Genomic DNA, 17,812 nt, shown 5'->3' on the forward strand with positions numbered 1-17,812 from the left:
TGAACCGGCATTTTGAAAAGAAAAGCAAGAACCTGCTTGTGAAAATGTTTTCAAGACCAAATTTCTCAAAGAAATGTAAGAAAAACAAAAGAAAAGCCTTGGTTAGAGTATTAGAGATTGATAGTAGTGATCATCATGAGAAGGAAGTTCGTGGATTCGGTGTAAAAACGAAAACGGAGGAAAACGTACATGTCTTCATCACGAGTTGTTCAGTGCTCAATAGTCCTCTGTGTCATGAAGGGAGTAAACTAGTTGCTGAACGCTACTGTTCTCAATATCCAAATCATATACACAACGAGAATCATAGAGGAGAGGTAGACCAGGTGATCAGTTCTATAAACTACCGTGTCTCGATTGTATTTTTTAAAGGCCACAACGACGAGGAATTTCTAGAAATTATAGAAGATGATACTCTTAAAAACTTAATTGCAAAGCATGATAAATTATATGCATATGCCTTTGAAGGAAAAAAGGTTGTTCAATTGACGTTAGATCCAAGAAATGGCAACAAGTTGAAAAGTGTTAGCAAAGAAGGTTTTCAAGTTAAAAGAGCCAAAGGTGCACCAATAATAGTATATCATCCATGCTCCGAGAAACCAATGATTGCTGGCATACTTGATATAGAAAGTGAGGATGGAAACCTCTACCCTGTGTTTCTAACGGACAAAACGATGGGAAAAATAATATCTGGTAAGATGTATTAAATTAAATTAAATTAAATTTAACCTTATTTACTGTGGAGAGTACACTTAGCTAACTGCTAGTTTACAGTGTAGTCCACAAATTAATAAACTGAAATGAAGAAATAATCAAAGAAACATAAAGTGTTTTTTTAAGAATCCCAACTGGCAAGGAGGCAAACCAGTTGGCTATTTACCCACGGGGGGGGGGGGGGGGGGGGGGGGTACTCCCATATATGGGCTATACAGCTTCTTGTCATAAACAGGGTATGCAATTTCACTCAAGGTCCAAGTTCTTCCTGAGTTTGTTGTCATATTCAGGGTTTCTACTTTTGTATTGACCGAAACTGGTCATTATGGTCATAAAAAAACAATACGCGAGATGACATGATAATTGAAACGGGAACTCAGTGCAATTAGTTACAGTATATCTTTTGTTATAAACAGGGTACCCCTTTCAGAATCCCAGCGGAACACCCCTACCCTAATTCTGGCGGAGTACCCCCCCTCCCCCCGGGGCTATTTACAAGCATGGTCGAGAAACTGAATTTGAATAAATCCGAAACCAGGACAAATACAGTCTCAGAGTCTTGCGAGACCGATGCTATGACCACTCGACCATGCTGCCTTCTAAGTAAGATAGTAAGATATACATCTATTTCAAAAAATTGAGGTGATTGAGGATTTGTTTCATGTTGTGCAATACCAAGCCCGTAATGTATGCTGTTAGAGTGTTGATCATCAAGGTGAATAAGCGATCTAAGTGAACGCTGTAAAGAAAGACCTGAAAAAATGATTTCAACAGGCTTCAACGGGAATCGAACCCATGACCTCCGTGATGCCGGTGCGATGCTCTACCAACTGAGCTATGAAGCCAATCCTGTTGGCGAGCAGTCATTTTTGTTGGGCTCATCAAGCTACTATATGTAATAAGTGTGAATATTGAATGGATAGAACTGTGGTGTAAGAATGTTAGAGTGTTGATCATCACAGTGAATAAGCGATCTAAGCAAAGGTTTTGTGCTGACAAAATGTATATTATGGATTATAGATCATACATAACTATATTGTCAGCACAAAATCCTCACCAACCTTTTTTGAAGTACCTGTTTTATCTGACAACATATATAATCTGGTAAGATGTATTATAGTTATTAATTATGTACTGCAAGTACATTCTCCTGAGTATAAAAATACACACAATTCTATATTGTTTGTTTATGACTTAAATTACAGTCTACTGGCTGACCACGGACTTACAAGATGAGGGGGTGACTCACAGCCTACTTCTGAGGGCCGTTTTGCAGGATACCAGATTGGATTGTGCGAGGCCTTGATCAGTACAATATAAATGGGAAAATCAAATTCAGTAATTGTTTTATTAGTTCCTTTTTCCTCCTCTCTTTCTGGCTAACACTACCCTTTGCTTATCCTTTATTTTCTTAGGTGTCATCAATGATGATGGAGTACTTTTTAAAGGATGGGGGGGGGGGGGGGGGGGAAGCTAATATCTATTTTTCCTCATAAAAGAACTCAAATTAAGGGAAAATAAGATGTCATTTTTGTAATAAGTGGGGGCTACCCCCAGCCCCCCAGCTCTGCCATTCAAGCTTGTGCACTCACCATGAAAACAAGAGAGGTCCAACTAACATAAGGCCACAACGTTCCCACCTTACTGTCTGACTGAATGACTGAATGACTGACTGATTGACACTTCTAAAATTAAAGTACAGGGATGTCATTGTGGAGCTACGTAATCTGATGTTAATATTGGGGTGATTGTTACCTAGCTACAATTTGATTATTTCTAATGCAAACAATTTCTTTTTTGGCAGAGATTGAGCAGCAGAAAGGTAAATATCATCAACACCCCAAAGAATTGATGGAAAAACCCATATTTAACAAAAAAAAAACAACTCAAACTGGGGTGATTGTTACCTAGCTACAATTTGATTATTTCTAATGCAAACAATTTCTTTTTTGGCAGAGATTGAGCAGCAGAAAGGTAAATATCATCAACACTCCAAAGAATTGATGGAAAAACCCATATTTAACAAAAAAAAAAACTCAAACTGGGGTGATTGTTACCTAGCTACAATTTGATTATTTCTAATGCAAACAATTTCTTTTTTGGCAGAGATTGAGCAGCAGAAAGGTAAATATCATCAACACTCCAAAGAATTGATGGAAAAACCCATATTTAACAAAAAAAAAAACTCAAACGGGGGTGATTGTTACCTAGCTACAATTTGATTATTTCTAATGCAAACAATTTCTTTTTTGGCAGAGATTGAGCAGCAGAAAGGTAAATATCATCAACACCCCAAAGAATTGATGGAAAAACCCATATTTAACAAAAAAAAAAACCAACTCAAACTGGGGTGATTGTTACCTAGCTACAATTTGATTATTTCTAATGCAAACAATTTCTTTTTTGGCAGAGATTGAGCAGCAGAAAGGTAAATATCATCAACACCCCAAAGAATTGATGGAAAAACCCATATTTAACAAAAAAAAAACTCAAACGGGGGTGATTGTTACCTAGCTACAATTTGATTATTTCTAATGCAAACAATTTCTTTTTGGCAGAGATTGAGCAGCAGAAAGGTAAATATCATCAACACTCCAAAGAATTGATGGAAAAACCCATATTTAACAAAAAAAAGAAAACTCAAACTGGGGTGATTGTTACCTAGCTACAATTTGATTATTTCTAATGCAAACAATTTCTTTTTTGGCAGAGATTGAGCAGCAGAAAGGTAAATATCATCAACACCCCAAAGAATTGATGGAAAAACCCATATTTAACAAAAAAAAAAAAACAACTCAAACTGGGGTGATTGTTACCTAGCTACAATTTGATTATTTCTAATGCAAACAATTTCTTTTTTGGCAGAGATTAAGCAGCAGAAAGGTAAATATCATCAACACCCCAAAGAATTGATGGAAAAACCCATATTTAACAAAAAAAAAAAACCTCAAACTGGGGTGATTGTTACCTAGCTACAATTTGATTATTTCTAATGCAAACAATTTCTTTTTTGGCAGAGATTAAGCAGCAGAAAGGTGAATATCATCAACACCCCAAAGAATTGATGGAAAAACCCATATTTAACAAAAAAAAAAAACTCAAACTGGGGTGATTGTTACCTAGCTACAATTTGATTATTTCTAATGCAAACAATTTCTTTTTTGGCAGAGATTAAGCAGCAGAAAGGTAAATATCATCAACACCCCAAAGAATTGATGGAAAAAACCCATATTTAACAAAAAAAAAAAACCTCAAACTGGGGTGATTGTTACCTAGCTACAATTTGATTATTTCTAATGCAAACAATTTCTTTTTTGGCAGAGATTGAGCAGCAGAAAGGTAAATATCATCAACACCCCAAAGAATTGATGGAAAAAACCCATATTTAACAAAAAAAAAAAAACAACTCAAACTGGGGTGATTGTTACCTAGCTACAATTTGATTATTTCTAATGCAAACAATTTCTTTTTGGCAGAGATTGAGCAGCAGAAAGGTAAATATCATCAACACCCCAAAGAATTGATGGAAAAACCCATATTTAACAAAAAAAAAAAACTCAAACGGGGGTGATTGTTACCTAGCTACAATTTGATTATTTCTAATGCAAACAATTTCTTTTTTGGCAGAGATTGAGCAGCAGAAAGGTAAATATCATCAACACCCCAAAGAATTGATGGAAAAACCCATATTTAACAAAAAAAAAAAAAACAACTCAAACTGGGGTGATTGTTACCTAGCTACAATTTGATTATTTCTAATGCAAACAATTTCTTTTTGGCAGAGATTGAGCAGCAGAAAGGTAAATATCATCAACACCCCAAAGAATTGATGGAAAAACCCATATTTAACAAAAAAAAAAAAACTCAAACTGGGGTGATTGTTACCTAGCTATAATTTGATTATTTCTAATGCAAACAATTTCTTTTTTGGCAGAGATTGAGCAGCAGAAAGGTAAATATCATCAACACCCCAAAGAATTGATGGAAAAACCCATATTTAACACAAAAAACAACTCAAACTGGGGTGATTGTTACCTAGCTACAATTTGATTATTTCTAATGCAAAACAATTTCTTTTTTGGCAGAGATTGAGCAGCAGAAAGGTAAATATCATCAACACCCCAAAGAATTGATGGAAAAACCCATATTTAACAAAAAAAAAACAACTCAAACTGGGGTGATTGTTACCTAGCTACAATTTGATTATTTCTAATGCAAACAATTTCTTTTTTGGCAGAGATTGAGCAGCAGAAAGGTAAATATCATCAACACCCCAAAGAATTAATGGCAAAACCCATATTTAACAAAAAAACTCAAACTGGCATCAAGTACATGGGTTTTCTAATTCTCATGCAACTAAATTTTATTGTTTTATTACACCACAGAAAACAATGAAAATATGATCTACTTACATAATAGGATATTAGTCTGTGTAACAAATAGACTCGCAGCCTGAATGGTCTACGAGTCATTAGTATAAACCTGCTTATCATAAAACAGTCTATCACAAATCCTGCACTCTGATTGGCTGAGCTACTAGTGATACAAAGCAGACCAAACTTTTATTTTTTAGTATTTTAATTTTGATGAAATTTCACTTCTGGTTCAAAATGTCTGATCCTGCTAAATCAGTTTAATGGAGCTTTTTCCGATGGCACCATATCAGTTATTAATGAGCGCCTGAAAAACTATACTGTATGTCTTCCAAAATTGGTGCTTTTAACAAAAAAAATGAACAAATTCAGCGCATACAGTATCCACCCCAGTATTAGTGATAGACCACTAGTAGTGAAAAGTAGGAGTTTTGAAAACTAAAACAATACAAAAATAAATTATTTCAACCTAATTTCAACATTGTTGTATTCAGATTAGTAGGTTTATACAAAACATTTAGACCTCTTGCACTCATGTTCTAAGAGTCAATAGCCTATTTGGCCTTCAACCTCATGGGCTATTGACTCGTAGATCATGAGTATTATAACAACATTAACTGATTCACAATGTGTGTATATATATATATACACCAAATCCCTAAAACTTTGACAATTTTGCGATACATATACATATATATGTATTCTCTTTTTCTTATTGTCTTTCCTTGAAAATCCAGGTAAGACAATAGGAAAAGGGGGGATACATATATATGTATATATATTGTTGAAGTGTCAAAGTTTTAGCGATTTGGTGTATATATATATTTATATATATATACACTTGATTGCAGAAAGATTGTAGTATACATTTATACAAATACCTAATTTATTCAGTATATTTAATGATATGCAAAACAGAAAACTCGCTTTATTTATTATTTGTTTCATTTATTGAACTTCAAAATATTGTATTCTTGTGTTTTATATCCTACAGATTATAAATCAATTGGTTTTGAGGGTTAAAAAAGTAAAATTGCAATATGCATCTCATTAGGTATTTGTATAAATGTATAAATGTATACTACAACGTTTCTGCAATCGAGTGTGTATATATATATATATATTATATAGAGCCAATCTTAATTCCCACATAAGAGTAGAACAACAAAAGGCTATTAACTGTTTTACTTACTGATCTAGAACAAAGGCAACCCCATTCCACGATGAAATAATTATTCCCTTCTTCTGGGGCGCAAGGACTTATACGAACATATTTAATCGGTCATTGTATATTATATACTAATCCAGGCAAGACAAAAGAAAAATGGGGACATATATATATATAAGTATATATATCCGATAAATGTCAGAATTTTTGAGATCGGGTGTATATATATACACACACACACTGAATCCCTAAAACTTTGACAATTTAGCGATATATATACATATATGTGTATCCCATTTTTTCTAATTGTCCTACCTGGATTTTCAAGGAAGGACAATAGGAAAAAGGGGATACATATATATGTATGTATATCGCTAAATTGTCAAAGTTTTAAGGATTCGGTGTATATATATATATACACTCGATTGCAGAAACGTTGTAGTATACATTTATACAAATATCCCATTTATTCAGTATATTTAGTGATATGCAAAACAGAAAAATCGCTTTATTTATTGTTTGTAGTGTTTAAAAAACGAGTAGGAGTGTTTTATCAGCTATAAAAGCACGAGGCGTAGCCGAGTGCTTTTATACCTGATAAAACACGATCTACGAGTTTTTTGAACTGCTTAAAACACTCATGAACAATTTATAAGATTTTGGTTCAACTGGAGCCACCATACACGTCACGAACATGGATTTTTATACTTCGATAGAGATTTGACGTCACGGGCATGCGTAACCAGATTCAATAGAAGCTCCCACACGTTGGATATTGCGTGCCAAGGCAAAGATAGGCACGTTAGTCAAAGATCATTAGGGTTCCTTGATGGAGCTCTAAGTCTTCATCTAAACTTGGATGCACACTTCATCCCTGATGAAGTCATCCTCATAGTATTCGAGTGGTCTTTATATCAAGATCACATGTGTCTTTATATAAAGACACGTGTCTTTATATAAAATCACTTGAATACTAATGAAGAGGACTTTATCGGGTATAAAGGTTCATGCACGAGACGTGTATGGTGGCTCCAATTGGACCATAAGCTTATGAATTATTAATGAGTGTTTTAAGTTTCATTTAATGACTGTCAAAATATTTTTTTCTTGTCTATTAGATCGTACAGATTATAAATCAGTTGGCTTTAAGCGTTGAAAATGGTTATTTTGCATTATGCATCTCATTAGATATTTGTAGAAATGTGTAAATGTATACTACAACGTTTTTGCAATCGAGTGTATATATCCCGGGGGGGTACTCCCCTATATTTGCTATACGGGTATGTGCCGCCCTATAGGGTATGGTTTTTCGGCTTTTGGGTCTGGGGTAGGGTATCATTTTTTGACATTTTGTCTGGGATAGGGTATCATTTTAGTCTGGCATATGGTTAACGATTTGCTCATTTTTGTCTGGTGAATAGGCTACGCTTTCTGCCGGCACAAAAACAATAAAAACGTTAGTAAATATTGATTGCAATCGGTTGTAAAACCGTATTTTCCGTCTTTTAGTCTGTGATAGGGTGTACAATTCTTAGTTTTAGTCTGGGGTAGGGTATGTAAAATCAAAATTTTGGGTCTGGGATAGGGTCAGGGTTTTGAGAACCTGGCGGCACACCCCTACCCAAGTTATATATATATAGCCTAATTGACCTTATTATTTCCTTTTGTTTCTTTTTCACGGGTGAACTCCAATCACGTTAACCCCTATCAAGATGCGAGATTAAAGAACCCCAGTTTCAGAAATAAACAAAGCTGTAATAAGGATATATATATATTTGATTAACCATATTAACTCTGGACGGTTGAATATTACTGACGTAAGGAGCATCGAGCATCAAATTCACCGATGTATATATATATATATATTTAACCATATTTACTCTGGACGGTTGAATATTACTGACGTAAGGAGTATCGAGCGGTCGCGTTGTTGTTGGTATAGTACAAACAGAGTCAAGTACGGAACGGCCGTTAAAGAAGTAACGCTCATAGGCTATTCAAACCGTTTGACCTTTGGAATGAAAACGTCTAGATTACAACAGCGAACGAAGGAACACGGACACAAGATAAATCAAACAAGTATAACGTTAATTTAATTCAGCTAATCGAAAGGAAAAAAAATCTATAGAAATCCAACCACATTCGGTGTCCTAGTGCCCTTGCTTAATCCTTACAGCTTTGTCATTTCAGAAGCAGGGGTTCTTTAATCTCGCATATATAATGAAAGAATGATTTTATGATAAAGTAACAAGAATATATCGTCCAGGCATAAAAAATGATATAAAATTTGATAATTAGTTGCAGATGAAAGGCCAAGTTCAAGTGGCTGTAATAATGTAGCAGGTCCTAGCCAAAACATAAATGAAGAGACAGGTATAAAGATTATGTATATAAACACGTTTAAATGAATCGACTAGTATGTTCTATACACAGTGTTGACCAAAGCTAGTCCTGGGATAGGGAAGAAGGTTCATGCTGGTCTAGCTTGGGTACAAACATCTCTTGTGTTTATTATGCCTTATATGGGGATGATCAACTTTCTACTCTGCATTCACATGTCGTATTACTGATTTGATCTAGCTAGCACAGATGGTCCACAACAAATCACAAATTATTATGTGAATGTCGGTAATAATGCAAAAGCAGCAGTTGGACCCAATGCTACAGTCAACATTATGTAAGTTTGCCATACAGTTAATGTGGGTGTAAAAGCACAATGCATTCTGGGAATAGAAGGTAAAGAAACTTACTTCTTTCGTTGCTACATAAGCAGAAAATCTATAAAAGTGTGGGCGTTATTCCATAGTGACCAAAACTACGTGTAGGAAAACCCCAAAACAACCTGCAGCCAGTCAAATAGTTGCATAACTCAGACTATGCCTGTATCTATGTGTTGACTGATAGCAACGGAAGGGATAGCTATTTCCAGCAGTCCATACTTCTTAAAGAATTATAAAAGACAACTGACATTGGTAATGAAAATATGTAGTAATTAGTATTAGCATTAGCATTGGCATTGGCGTTTTCACTAGCATTTTCATGAGCATTTTCATGAGCATTTTCATGAGCATTTTCATGAGCATTTTCATGAGCATTTTCATGAGCATTTTCATGAGCATTTTCATGAGCATTTTCATGAGCATTTTCATGAGCATTTTCATGAGCATTTTCATGAGCATTTTCATGAGCATTTTCATGAGCATTTTCATGAGCATTTTCATGAGCATTTTCATGAGCATTTCATGAGCATTTTCATGAGCATTTTCATGAGCATTTTCATGAGCATTTTCATGAGCATTTTCATGAGCATTTTCATGAGCATTTTCATGAGCATTTTCATGAGCATTTTCATGAGCATTTTCATGAGCATTTTCATGAGCATTTTCATGAGCATTTTCATGAGCATTTTCATGAGCATTTTCATGAGCATTTTCATGAGCATTTTCATGAGCATTTCATGAGCATTTTCATGAGCATTTTCATGAGCATTTTCATGAGCATTTCCATGAGCTTTTTGATGAGCATTTTCACTAGCATTTTCATGAGCATTTTCATGAGCATTGGCGTTCGTATTATTATTAGTGTTAGACATTATTAGTAGATGGTTGTGAGTTTTGCTTTTTGCTTTTTTGAACACTGAATACGTTTTTACTGTTCGTTTGCTAATATTTAATCATTTATTTTATATTAGTAACAGTGTTGAGAATATTGAGGGAGCTGAAGATGCTGAAAATAATGGTAATATATAAATTTAGGCACTGCCTAAAAGCGGAGCTCCAATTGTTGTAGGCACTGGGAACCCAGATCAGATAAAACTAAGAGGTGAAAATAAAATCGGGGAAAAAATCTTTAATTATTATTTTTTATTCGAGATCAAGATCATGATGATTGTGAGTTTTTTCTTTTTGTTTTTTGAACAAATACGTTATTACTGTTCGTTTGCTAATATTTAATCATTTATTTTACAGTAGCAACAATGAAAACCAGTGAAAAAATCACGGAAATATTTTTTTATTTTTTAAGCTTCCAACAGTTAAACTGTTGCGGAGAACTAGACATTTCACCTATAGGATAGTCTCCAACTAAAATCAAGAAAAAAAGAAGGAAAAAAAAAAAAAAAAAAAAAAAGGAAAAAAGAATCAAACAGGTAACTAATAAATGAATGGCTAAGCCCTGCAGTTGGAGCAGCGGCATTTCGTCACCCAAGAACAGGTATTAGTGGTCTCAAAGGAAGACAAAAATTTGTCATAATAATGACTAAGAAGTAAGCGCTTAAAGGACGGTGCAGAGATAGCTTGCCTGAGCTCAGCCGGCAGATCATTCCATAAGGGAACCACACGATTGAAGTAAGATGAAGCAAAGGTCTCAGTTTTAAATTTCAAAAAGTTATAAAGTGGTTTCTTATCTGCTCTCCTTGTACGTTTGGGAGGATTATAAACACTCAGATAATTTGACAAGTCTAAATCGTAGATCCCCAGTCTGCATGTGAAAAGGAAAAAGATGTCTACCAATTCTCTTCGCATGGACAGTGGCAAAAGCTTGAGGGACATAAGTCTAGACTTGTAGTCAGCGTCAGAGCGTAGGATAAACCTGGTTGCTCTACGTTGAACACGGGATAAGTAGAGCAGTTTCTTGGCAACCAAAGACGCCCTCCAACCACAACTACGTTTAACAAACCCAAGCGAACGGTTGGCTTTTTTTGAAATGATATTAATGTGGTTATTCCACTTAAAGTCGTGTGAAACCTCAAAACCAAGGTCAGTGTAATTATTTACACTATCAATTTGACCATCACCCATGCAATAGGGATAAGTCACTGAGAAGATCGAGTTATGCGCATGATCTTACACTTCTTGGAGTTAAAAGACATCCTCCACGAATCACCCCATATATAAAATGCACTACGTCGTTTTCTTTGCACAAGTCTTTGTTTTCGACCTTAATACTCTATTACTTAGGAATTTTGTCACATGTACGCCACCAACCACCCCAGGGGTTAGTTTTGTTTTTAGAAATTTATCTTGGTGTCTTTCATTCAAACCCAAATTTTGGAGAAATCCGATCTTTTTCACGACAAAACACCACTATGAAACAGACTTGAAAATTGGCAAAAATATTTAAATTAAAAAAGCTTACTTTTCCTTCTTTTGCATAACGATGTTTAGTTATCCATATGAATGGTTTTATATTTTTATATGAACCGTATTTTTACCGCAATGAAAAAAAAAAAGGCTTTGGTAGCACCAATAAGAAAATTAGCTGGAAATTATTTTAATAATTAAAATTAACTTACTAAAGTAGTCAATTTTGCGAGGCCCTGAACAACAAAACCAAATTGAGTGTGTCAGTTAAAAATAATGATTTTCTCATTGTAATTCATTCATTGTTTCGCAAATTAACTAATATGTAATTACGAGCGCGATAGTACAATCAACAATCAGTGATTAGTTTAATTAAGAATTCGAGTCCGAGAAAGACCATCGGATTTCGAACGCTCACGCCGTCGCACTAGCCAATAAATGTTACGAGTTTGAAATCTTTGGTCTTTACGTTTCGTTGGTTCTTTAAATCGGTGTCGATCGATACATTCATTAAAATTCTGTTTTGTATAAACCTTAACCATTCTTTTAAAACTGAGCTTACAAGATTTTGAGGTTCGATTTTACCAGTTTTCATTTGAAAAATATGAAAATCACGATTCACAAAAGTTTTCGAAAAATAAAGTTTACATAGTAGTTAAACTTTACGAGAGACAGATTTATTAATATAATGCAAATTAATGAAATTTGTCTTTGTAGGTAATTGTCCTTTATAAATGCTCTTTAATAGCGGAGCTCCCGCGAGCGGAGCACCATACTTAAGAAAAAATGGTAAACCATCGAGTTGATTTTTCATGGCTTGGCTGACGTCACTTCCGTCAGTCCGTCCGTGTACACAACACAGGGATCCCGCTTGATGTGAAATGCGACTCTCAAATGCACAGAAAAAATCGCTTTAGAACTCTATAGACCAAAAACAATTTAAAGAAAAACTTTCATGTAGTCAAAGATCAAGAAGTGTTTTTCAAGAATTCAGGTGTGTGTTTTTTAGCAAGCAATCGCATATATATATATATATATTTTTTTTTTTGACAATCATTTTTCTCGACGAATCGACAAATCAAAGACTTTCTCTGAAAAGTTTTAATATTTCTATAGATATCCTTAATTTATTTTAATGCTGGAGGAAATATAACACGGAGAGCATATTACGACCAAAAATATTCGTCCCTTTATTTAGGTTTGTAAATCTTTAACAGTTCGGTTGATTTTAACCAACTATCGTATGTTTTTCGTTCAAGAAAAATGCAGCTTTGTTCGCCTCCTATCGCGGGTCGCATCGGCAAAACAAAGAAGACTTTCATTCAATAATTTTATATCTTTCTACAGATAATTTATTAAATTCTTGAATGAAATATAAATTTACACCCAATAGTCAACTGTTTATTAAGTTGTTCGAGCAAGTATGATTATACAAATGAGCTTAAATTTTTGTTGTTGAGAGATGTTATTGTATAGACCTAGATTTTTAAAAGCTAAAAAATATTCAAAAACATTTACAAATGCCAATTTACTGAAAAAGAAATTCGTCATTTTGTATTTTGCATTGCATTTTACTTTATTTTCTATTTTGTCTCAGTTGTTCTTGTCAAGTTTAACTGAATGTAAACTTTGATTTCGGAAAACGTTTGTCGATTCTTGTCAAGTTTAACTGAATGTAAACTTTGTTTTTGGAAAACTTTTGTCGTTCGTGATTTCCGTATCTTTCTCACACATGAAACAGATCTAAACTGGTAAAAATCGAATCTCAAAATCTAGTAAGCTTAAGTTTTCAAGCTTCTTGAAAAGTAGTTAAGGCTTATATGAAAGAAAGAAAAACATATTAATGAAGAATTAGGAAAAGAAAGCTATGGAAAACCAAACATCGTTCTGTAATTGAGCAACCTTTTTTTTTGCTCACCTCCTGAACCAGTTTTCAAGTCTGATTTTTAGTCTTGATTTGTCCTATATCTCCTGATTTTCGATTTCCCAGTGAAAGACATCCGAGGTAAATTTCACTAAACCTGATATTGTATTGTATTATCTGTAATTATCTTTCGTTTTTTTTTAAGTAAAAGAGATTCAAAGCCTAAAAATATCGGCCAATGGAAAACTTTGTCGAAGAATCTTCCAAGAACAAAACTAGCCCCTGGGGGTGGGGGTGAATTGTGTACAAAATTCCTAAGTGGGAGAGTATACTCGCGCAAAGAAAACAATGTAGTGCATTTCGATTTCACTGCATGGTTTTTATTATAGGAGAAAGTATCTTCATCTCGAATAAAAAAATATTGAAGATTTTTTTCCCGATCTTAATTTTACCTTTCAGTTTCATTCAAATTCGGCTCTCTGTGACTTCCATATCGGGAGCTCCGCTTTTAGGAAGTGCCTAAATATATATTATGAGGAGTAATCATTTAAAATACAAAACATTACTGGCACAGATAAATTAAATTTGAAACACGTCATTATTTTCCCCATTGCTCTCATACAAAATTATTTTAAATTAGTTTTCACATGAAGCCGGTGTTTGGAATTACAAGGAACGACAACTAACCATAAATGCCTCCTCATACATCACAGTATTAGCATACAGCATGAAAAAACCTTTATAACTTCAAAAAGCCGCACTCAAACTATGAAATTTTTTCGGATTATTCGACATCTTACCCCATGTAGAATCAATACTGAGAATATTGTCAGAAGGGTGATAGGCACTTTAACTACATCTGAAGAATTCCAATGAAATAAATTTATGTTAAAATCTAATATAGATTATAATTGTTCTAGTTGAGCAAGCAATAGTTGATTGTACTATTAACATGAGTACATTCGAATATTTTATTATTGAAGAAATAGAAAACGCGCGTGCGTGCTGCGTGCAGGTATAAAGCACGCGGGGATTGGCAGAACACGAGAGAAGTGTTAGGAGAATTCTGTTTTGTATAAGCCTTAACTATTTTTTTTAAATTGAGCTTCTCGACACTTCTCGAGTGTTCTGCCAATCCACAAGTGCTTTATGACTCCACACAGAACAACAAGCAAGTTTTTTATATAAAATGCAAAGGGCTCGTGCGTGCTGTGTGTTCTCATAAAGCACGCGCTCCCAGCCAATCAGAATGCGAGATTTATAACAGTTATTTTATCATTTGAAATGGAAAATCTAGCACTGCCAAACTTCAAATTCAATGGCGATTTGCAATTATTTACACACAGATATTAAGGAGCAAAATATCAAAGTTTTAAGCTTATCTCTGTTGTTCTGACCTTATATAAGACTAAAACGTAAACATGACCTTCATCAATTTGTTCCACGATTGTCGACTTCTGTACCAAAAACAAAGATAGTATATCTCGATAACCATCGTGTTGACCTCCTTCTGAACCTCACTGCCACTTTTTAAGGACTTTTTGCATTATACTTTTTCTGATAATTGAGATATGTTGGTTACCAGCAAGCTTTAAAAATTATTCAAAGTCGCAGGTTTTTGAAGCACAAATACAACTCGAGCGCCCGCAATCTCGTACCCAGCGCCTGCGTTTCTTCTGGCCTGCGGCGAAGAACGAGGGCTCTTGCATAATCCATTTTTTGACACCAGGATTTCTTGGACTTCCGGTATAAGAGCGTATACGTTAAAAGACTTGCAAAAAATAAAAAAAATATGTTCCCGATTTCTAATTCTTATTTTGATCGGAAGTAAACACAGAACTCTGTTTGAAAGCAGGTTTGAAAGCATGATTTTCATTGATTATGTTTCACTTCCGGAAAGCTGCGCATGCGCCAAAAATGGATTATGCCAGAGCCCTCGTTTTTCGCCGCAGGCCGAAAGAAACGCAGGCTCTGTGTACGAGATTGAAGCGTCCGCTATTTTGTTTTTAGAAATTACGCGCATGCGCACGCGTTTTTAAGCCGTGTCGGATGTGATAAAATTTCCTATCTTTTCTCCAGTTTCGCCCTTCTAACTAACTCATTTTCTTTAAATGTAAATACATATGTGAGGGACCACGGTAATTGGCACATGCTGTAGTGGATTCCCAGCCATTATGTATGTATTTATTATATATAACGTGTTTGTGTGTGTTTGTGTATACGTGGGTGCTTAAATGGCAAAGCTAAATAAATCGTTAAATCGTAGTCACTTACTACATAATTATTGATTCCAATAATTGAGAAAGCAATGCCAAATGACGCTATCACTTGTTTATTTCTAACCAATATTACTATTGGCTAACAGTTTCATGCCAATTCCAAATTATAAGTTCCCCCGGCCCCTGAAAAGTCACGTGGCTACCGCTAATTATGTGACATAATTGTATTCAAATTTAAGGCCGTCCTTTTGGTGTTGCGCAGGAAACTACGAGAATATATGCTGAAATCAAACGTGGTTTTAGAAGCCAACGAACCTTGAAACAATTAAAATATATTTGGATGCAAAGTACTCATACCAACAAATAAGCAATCCTTTCCTGAGGTCATTAGAGGCTTTTCAGCAAGAAACATATGTGTACTTATGAAATCGAAGGGAAATTAAACGTGATGGCGTCATTTGGCATTGCTTTTTCAATTAAAATTGGTTAATAATACTACAGTGACTAGTTCGATAGAAAAAGGTACCTTTTGGTACTTGCATTTTTCAGCTCGTAAAACGGCAAAAAAGGTACCTTTTTATCTGCTTTTCGGATTTCCTTCGAAGCGTGAAACTTGAAAAAAGGTGGGAAATTTCATCACATCCATTCATAGATGAAATACTAGATTTCCTACCTTTTTATCAATTAAAAAGGTACCTTTTCTAATCATTTGAATTTATTCTTAAAATCTATGAAAAGGGTAGGATTATTGACGTTGTAAGAAAGAAAATAAATTGTAAAAGCTGAATTTATTGTGATTTTTAAATTCTAAATTCAGGATTTTACGAGAAAGTAGAATTGCCACAATCTATCACTGATTAAATATACACCTCAAAAAACCCCGAAATATCAGAGAAACTAGAAGAGGTCGACTGTGGTCGACCCCGATTTCTCAATAGAACATTTTTCGCTGAACTTATTCTTAGTCCATTGAGATCCTATTTTTAATGATTTCGACTTTAAACCGAAAGGAGTTTTAGGCCCCGTCCACGTATCCGGAAATTTTTGTATCCGCAAATGTTTTTTTACGGATACGGGTTGCGTCCACACGTGTCCACAAATTTTTGTGACCGTATCCACTTTCACTTCAAACTTCACTTATTCGTAAAAGAAGGACTATTCTTTTCATCTCGTTGCAACAAGCTCTTAATTTTTTATTTTTAAGGGAATAAGGAGCATTTTACTTCAGCTTTAGGTATTTAAAAAAAATGCTTCAAACTCATGTTTTTGTGCAACATCCGGTTAAGATGTCTAGTGTCCCACACCACCTGGATCTGAATATGCAAATGTGTCACTCGCTGACTCACTAAGATGTTAGCTGAGCGATAATTAAACGTTTATCAGTCGTCTTAAGTCATCTACTTACGAACGTTAGGCGAAACTTTCGGATATCATACAAACATGCACGTACGAACTTCTTATCCAATAAAGGGTGGACAAGGTATTTATACAAGAAGCTGGAATGCCATTTATCGATGTGGGATGTTGTCTACCACCAGGGCAGGCTAGCACTGAGCATGCTCACACTCGCACATAGCTTTACCTTCGGATTAATTATATCAAAAGAATCAAGGAAAGATCGATTCATGTTGCATCAGATTGAATAAAAAAAAAGAAAATAGGCTCCTCAACTAGAGAAGGATACTATAAATGACTGAGAAGCATTAAAAGGAATGTTTAAATGTCGTAAATGAAAATGAACCAAAAATAATTATTTTACGGCATGTTTGAAAGTCAAATTTACATATGTTTTGACTAATTTGCATACGGATTCAGAGCATGCGCAGACGTTTTTCACTCGTATCGGTCAAGATATGATGTACATTTAATATGAATAACGCAACGCTCATGTCAGCGGGAGGAACACAGGGAACCCGATTCCTAAAGAGTGCAAGTAGGATTCAGAGAGTATCCACGAGTTTGCCATGTGGCAGTTTGATTTGCTTTTTAAAGTGAAAGAACATGTCACTCAACAACGTAACACAAATATAAGCTCAATTTCTGTAATCAAACTAGCTGGAAAAGCTCAATAAATGGCCCATATTTGGTGTATTATGTATTTCTTTTTATATTTCGTTCAACATGAAAATGACTTATCTATAGATCGATTTCACTGACGTTATGGCACAATTTTGTGGGCCCTATTCTATATTGAAGATGATTGAATAAAAGGTCTTGCACCCTAAAGAAAAGTCAAAACAATATATCTCAATCAATATTTGAGTCATAAGAAGCTTTCGATACCGAGATATAAACGATCAAAGTGCTCATTGTTTGGCAGCCAAATTACCATGGATCAAAATCACTTTCAATATTGTGAATACCTTATTTTCTTAATAGAAATATTCATCAAATCA

General features: G+C 34.6%; 3 protein-coding genes and 1 non-coding gene across 5 annotated transcripts in view; 2 read left to right on the plus strand and 2 right to left on the minus strand.

The window, feature by feature from the left end:
- LOC116297241 (uncharacterized) lies at positions 1 to 3,254 on the plus strand. Of its 2 annotated transcripts, none has more exons than XM_089039045.1 (2): positions 1 to 690; positions 2,516 to 3,254. In XM_089039045.1, exons 1-2 carry the CDS (start codon positions 45 to 47, stop codon positions 2,620 to 2,622), a joined length of 753 nt encoding a protein of 250 aa, XP_088895171.1. In that variant the 5' UTR covers positions 1 to 44; the 3' UTR covers positions 2,623 to 3,254. The 2 variants fall into 2 exon arrangements, with proteins under 2 accessions (XP_088895171.1, XP_031561292.1); XM_031705432.1 differs by lacking the exon at positions 2,516 to 3,254 and adding an exon at positions 1,917 to 2,112.
- LOC148914013 (uncharacterized) overlaps positions 1 to 17,812 on the minus strand; it is a 190,900-nt gene that overhangs the window by 120,465 nt on the left and 52,623 nt on the right. The window lies entirely within an intron of this gene.
- On the minus strand, positions 1,484 to 1,556 carry Trnaa-ggc (transfer RNA alanine (anticodon GGC)). The gene has a single exon. It is a non-coding gene; the product is annotated as a tRNA-Ala (tRNA).
- Positions 2,643 to 17,812, plus strand: part of LOC148914016 (uncharacterized) — a 27,424-nt gene continuing 12,254 nt past the window's right edge. The window contains exons 1-18 of the mRNA XM_089025940.1: positions 2,643 to 2,685; positions 2,818 to 2,835; positions 2,968 to 2,985; positions 3,122 to 3,139; positions 3,270 to 3,287; positions 3,422 to 3,439; positions 3,577 to 3,594; positions 3,880 to 3,897; positions 4,033 to 4,050; positions 4,188 to 4,205; positions 4,339 to 4,356; positions 4,494 to 4,511; positions 4,646 to 4,663; positions 4,797 to 4,814; positions 4,949 to 4,966; positions 8,551 to 8,625; positions 8,833 to 8,929; positions 9,944 to 9,990. Coding sequence (XP_088882066.1) covers positions 2,643 to 2,685; positions 2,818 to 2,835; positions 2,968 to 2,985; positions 3,122 to 3,139; positions 3,270 to 3,287; positions 3,422 to 3,439; positions 3,577 to 3,594; positions 3,880 to 3,897; positions 4,033 to 4,050; positions 4,188 to 4,205; positions 4,339 to 4,356; positions 4,494 to 4,511; positions 4,646 to 4,663; positions 4,797 to 4,814; positions 4,949 to 4,966; positions 8,551 to 8,625; positions 8,833 to 8,929; positions 9,944 to 9,990 — 514 coding nt within the window. The remainder of the gene's footprint in view (positions 2,686 to 2,817; positions 2,836 to 2,967; positions 2,986 to 3,121; positions 3,140 to 3,269; positions 3,288 to 3,421; positions 3,440 to 3,576; positions 3,595 to 3,879; positions 3,898 to 4,032; positions 4,051 to 4,187; positions 4,206 to 4,338; positions 4,357 to 4,493; positions 4,512 to 4,645; positions 4,664 to 4,796; positions 4,815 to 4,948; positions 4,967 to 8,550; positions 8,626 to 8,832; positions 8,930 to 9,943; positions 9,991 to 17,812) is intronic.

This window comes from Actinia tenebrosa, unplaced genomic scaffold, assembly GCF_029948245.1.
Source record: "Actinia tenebrosa isolate PJP-AT-01 unplaced genomic scaffold, QUT_ActTen_1.0 PGA_scaffold0__85_contigs__length_37466705, whole genome shotgun sequence".
Taxonomy (NCBI): domain Eukaryota; kingdom Metazoa; phylum Cnidaria; class Anthozoa; order Actiniaria; family Actiniidae; genus Actinia; species Actinia tenebrosa.

Coding starts and splice junctions, on each gene's coding strand:
- LOC116297241 (XM_089039045.1), top strand. CDS start 45: ATGTTTTCAAGACCAAATTTCTCAAAGAAATGTAAGAAAAACAAAAGA. Junction 691..2,515: donor GATGGGAAAAATAATATCTG/GTAAGATGTATT, acceptor CTTTTTTGGCAG/AGATTGAGCAGCAGAAAGGT.